This window comes from Humulus lupulus, chromosome 2 (genome assembly GCF_963169125.1).
Source record: "Humulus lupulus chromosome 2, drHumLupu1.1, whole genome shotgun sequence".
Classification (NCBI taxonomy): domain Eukaryota; kingdom Viridiplantae; phylum Streptophyta; class Magnoliopsida; order Rosales; family Cannabaceae; genus Humulus; species Humulus lupulus.
This window is the reverse complement of record NC_084794.1, coordinates 126,248,548-126,253,503: the sequence shown is the minus strand read 5'-3', so window position 1 is coordinate 126,253,503 and position 4,956 is coordinate 126,248,548. Positions and strand designations below refer to the sequence as shown.

At 34.2% G+C, this 4,956-nt stretch overlaps 1 protein-coding gene across 1 annotated transcript; it reads left to right on the top strand.

Annotated features, from left to right (window-relative positions):
• The first annotated feature begins 1,792 nt into the window (after positions 1-1,792).
• Positions 1,793-4,740, top strand: LOC133818475 (clathrin light chain 1-like). The gene is made up of 3 exons (XM_062251360.1): positions 1,793-2,254; positions 3,796-3,949; positions 4,044-4,740. The coding sequence occupies exons 1-3, from the start codon at positions 1,893-1,895 to the stop codon at positions 4,518-4,520; spliced, it is 993 nt and encodes a 330-aa protein (XP_062107344.1). The 5' UTR covers positions 1,793-1,892; the 3' UTR covers positions 4,521-4,740.
• Positions 4,741-4,956: the final 216 nt, after the last annotated feature.

Below are 4,956 nucleotides of genomic sequence, written 5' to 3'. Positions count from 1 at the left end.
AACTGTAGTCTCAGTCATAACACACACAAAATTTACATTTTTTCCTTCAATAGGCCAAAATTACAAATATGCCCTTATTAACAAGAACGAGACCACATGCATATTTAATTCACCTAAACATGCATTTCTAGTCATATAATCATTTAATCCAAGTAATCACATACTGATACACATATATCATAATTAATCACGTAATAACATAATTAAATCAATTACTGCCCTCACGGCATGCTAATCAAGGTACTAAGCCTTATTAGCAAATTTGGGACATAACAATGATGTCCAATACCATCTTATATTGATTAGTGTAGTTTAGTATTTTGTTTTATTTAAATATGTAAGACTCAATATTAAATTGCACTTATGTCATGTCAAATGGTAGTAAACATTAATGGTGCCCCTAAAGAATACTCTATGAAAGAACAATAGGGTCTATATTATTTTGGGTACATTTATTTTTGCTTAATTTCATGATGGACCATCTGTTTTAAAAAATAAATATTTTTAGACTTTGTGTTTTGTAAAATGGTTCCTAAATTCAATTCAATCAAAATATTTTAAAATATAACCTCAAATAAGTATCGATGTTTGTAATATATTGACAAATTTTCCAAATTAATGATTTTGTAAATAAAGATAGAAAGCAAAAGTATTTTGACGAAATTTATATTCAGATGAATATTTTTAACTATTTAACAAAATACAAAGTTTAAAATAAAAAATGTATCTTGAAATTGACCTAAAATATAGAAAACCAAAATTGTTGACCCTCGATTTGGCCAACAACACGGAGTCAAAAATACGACACGAAATGAGATGACAATTAAGACTTTAATCTAATGGTAAAGAAGAAACACCAACAATTTATAGTGGTTCGGCCCCAATGAATGGTAATGACCTACATCCACTTAGTGCTATTATTAATATTGAATAGTGCAATTATCCATCGTCTTGCTGTAATTCTCCCAAGATTTGTAAAACTCAAGAACCCTAGTTCTTTGATCACGACATTGGGATTCAATATTAATAATAGTACTAAGTGGGCGTAGGTCATTACCATTCATTGGAGCCAAACCACTATAAATTGTTGGTGTTTCTTCTTTACCATTAGATTAAACTCTTAATTGTCATCTCATTTTCTGTCGTATTTTTGACTCCGTGTCGTTGGCTAAATCGAGGGTCAACAAAAATTGTATAGGAGGATTCTTCGGTGCACCCCTTTAGTGTTTTTGGTTTGGGAAGTATTTTCGGCGAAATTTTTCTATGACCGTGTACATTGTAGTTGTTTAGAGCATCCTGCAAATTTTCAAAAAATTCTAAATAATTTACAGTCCCAAAAATAAGGTTCAAACATATTACCTTCTACTCATATAAAAAAATAGTCATGTTTTCTGCAAGGTAAATTATTCGAAATTTCTAAAATTTTACATAATATTCTAAATAACTACAACATATATAACTATAAAAAAAAATTTGCCCCAAAAATACTTTCCAGCCTAAATTAGAGAAGGCGTACCACTATGTCATTTTTGGAGGTGCAATGGACAACTACCCAATGTTATAAATCCATCACAATAATAAGAAAATTAATTTTGTAAGAGACGACACATCAACATCAACTATATCATTTTGATTTAAGTGGGGAGGTTTAGAACTACTTCTATAGTACTTGTCTTGTCTTATTTATATGAAAATCTATATATTTTTTTAATAAAAAAATCTATATTAATATAATTGAAAATAGGTAAAACTATACCGTTTTAAGCCTTATGAATAGTCCCAATTCCGGAAGTTAATCGTCATCTTCAGGAAGGAGAGAGAAAGAGAGTAGATTTAGAGAAAGAGAGACTTTTCAATCAGATCTAGAGAGAGAGAGAGAGCGTACTAAGAGAATGGCGTCCTTCGACTCGTTCAGCAACGACGGAGAAGACCAGACCCACCAACAGCCACCCACCACAGCCGGACCCTTTGATGACGACAGCTACATGAGCTACGACTCTTCGTATAACCCACCTAACGACGAGTTTCCCCACACCGACCCACTTCCGCATGACGACATCGTCTCCGACCACGGCTACGGCTTCGGGATGCCTTCCCCCAACCCCGACTTCTCATCGCCCTTCGAATCGGCGATGCCCGTGTCCAATGGCAACGGCGACGATCATGACGACATTTTCGCTCCCGACGACGGCCCCGTGCTGCCTCCTCCGGAAGAGATGAACGAGGAAGGCTTCGCTCGCCGCGAGTGGCGCCGGTGAGTCTTATTTCTGTTGCATTTCTTTCCGATCTGATTTCACATTTCCTATTGACGACGAGCTCAGATCCTGATTTTGTGATTAATTAAGAACTCTAGGGATTTTTTTTTATCATTTTTAATATGTCAAACTCAAAGATCACAAATTTTTTTGGTCCTTAATAGATAGAATTAACGAAACCATAATAATTATGGATTTCTGCTTAAATTAAGAAGTTTCAAATTCATTGTATTACATTGTCTTTAACATATGACAGTTACTTTCTTGAGTTTCTTCAGAATTAAATTACAATTGAACTGTTTAACTTACTTCTTTAATGGTATAGTCGGTTTAGGATATGCATTCAACTAGTTACTTGACATAACAACAAACAAACTTAAAATTTAAGCTTTTCTTTCTTTTCCGTTTGGATCTCGTTTATATATATATATATATAAGGGTGTGTGTGAGTGTGTATTGAGTTCTTAAATCAACGTTGGGTATTCCTATAAGAGGTTTTTTAAGCCAAAATCTATATTTTCATCACCTGGTTGTCTTGTTAAGACTAGTCGTTTTGGGTTCTACTGCCGATTCATAGATTGTTTCGTCTTTTTATTTTTAATTAAGTTTGGTTCTCTGGTTGTGACAAAATGTTGCATTTCACAATTTGCACGGATATTCTTGATTAGTAACAATACATTTTTTGGTTTAAGTTTGTTGATGGCGGTGAGATAAAGCTTATGAAATATATATATGCTTCGATTTTCAACCTGCTCTGAATTAATTTTGTCTATGCTATGAGTTGAACGTGGCCATTTCTCATAGAGCTAAGTTGTATTACGCTTAGGCTTCATTTGGTGAGTAGGATGGAAATAAGAAAAAAGATTAGAAGAGTGGGTTGCCTATTTGTAGACAAAAACTTATGAAAAACAAAGATGGACATGAAAATTGCTAATTTACAAATTTGTCTCACTTGTAGTATATGAAGATAAATGATTGTGTAATAATTTTTGGGTTTGGGCAAAATTACCCCTATATAGATTTATTTAGTTGTTGGAATATTTTCAATATGCTCTTTAATTACATGACAAAAACACATTATAAAAGTATTAATTCCAACATTCTAAATATGGCTTTTGGAATTAGGAGTTTTTTGGTTTCAAATTACATTTTGGATTATTTTTAGGATGATTTTATTGAGACTAAGTCAATTTTATTATGATTAGTAGACATTTTTTAATTCTTAGCTAATTTTATAGTCTTAAAATGATAAGGGTCTAAAATGACTAGTTCTAAAAAAAAAATTATACTCAAAAGTAATCCTGCAAAAGTAGGATTATGTTTCTCATGTAGTATCCAGTCAAACATGCAAGACTTCAGATCACATTGATTGCTGAATAACTAGTGTCGGGTGAAGTAATGGAACTATGGAAGATTCTTTATATTGTCTATCTTCATAGTTTAATTCAAACGTTGTTAATATTTAAGATTTGTTAACTAATCTAGTTTGGACTGCTTGAGTTTAATTAGCGTTCAATTCTTTCTCTACTATTTGATGCAGTCTAAATGCCATCCATCTGGAGGAAAAGGAGAAAAGAGAGAAGGAAATGAGGAATCAGATCATTGAGGAAGCTGAGGAGTATAAACGATCTTTTTATGAGAAAAGAAAGAGCACTTGTGAAACTAACAAGGCTAACAACAGAGAAAGAGAGAAGGTACAATTTGTAGAATTCATTTTCTACTGCTGTCCACTTTCCAATACACAAGCATCTTCCATGCTTTGTTTTAAACGAATGATCTTTTGTGCAGCTGTACTTAGCAAACCAAGAAAAGTTCCACAAAGAAGCTGACAAACATTACTGGAAAGCAATAGCAGAAATCATTCCCCGGGAAGTACCTAATATCGAGAAGAAGAGAGGGAAGAAGGATGCTGATAAGAAACCTTCAGTGGTGGTTGTTCAAGGGCCTAAACCTGGGAAGCCCACTGATCTTTCGAGGATGCGCAATATTCTCTTAAAGCTGAAACAGAAGCCACCACCTCACATGATGCCTCCTCCACCTGCACCTGCACCTGCCAAAGACGGAAAAGATGGCAAGGAAGGGAAGGATGCCAAAAATGGGAAAACTGCTGAACCAACTGCTGCTGGGTCTACTTCAGAGAAAATTTCTTCAGCAACTAAAGATATTGCTGCTAATGGTACGCCAGACACATCAAAACCAGAAGCTTCTCCTGCCCCAGATGAGAGTGAGAAAGCTGCAGTAACGGAGCCAGTCACTGCTGAGTGATGAGACCACATCTTTTGTTTTGTTTTTTTGTTTTTTGTTTTTTGTTTTTTGTTTTTCGTCTATTTGTTATTATTATATTATTAGTATTATTACGTGTCTCCCGATGATCATTTTGAATTAACGATATCCTCTGCTTACAATTCATTTAGAAGAATAAGCACAGTCAACCTGTAGATTGCTCTGGAGTCTACGGAATGGCTGTGCATACCTTTCTTCCTAATTTGGCCTTAGGAATTTTTTTAGTAAGCGAAAGGACTTCACTGGCCATCTTCCACTTAGTTTAACATTCTTTATTTAGTATTTTTTTTTATAAAAAATACCACGTATTAGGTGTATCTTTGTTTCGTGATGTTTGGTCAGGCCACTCCCAAAATGTGGTCGATTTGGAAGGGTGCACAACAGTTACTGAACTCTCTATGGACTATGGGCCGCAGAC

Coding starts and splice junctions, on each gene's coding strand:
- LOC133818475 (XM_062251360.1), top strand. CDS start 1,893: ATGGCGTCCTTCGACTCGTTCAGCAACGACGGAGAAGACCAGACCCAC. Junction 2,255..3,795: donor GCTCGCCGCGAGTGGCGCCG/GTGAGTCTTATT, acceptor TATTTGATGCAG/TCTAAATGCCATCCATCTGG. Junction 3,950..4,043: donor ACAACAGAGAAAGAGAGAAG/GTACAATTTGTA, acceptor TCTTTTGTGCAG/CTGTACTTAGCAAACCAAGA.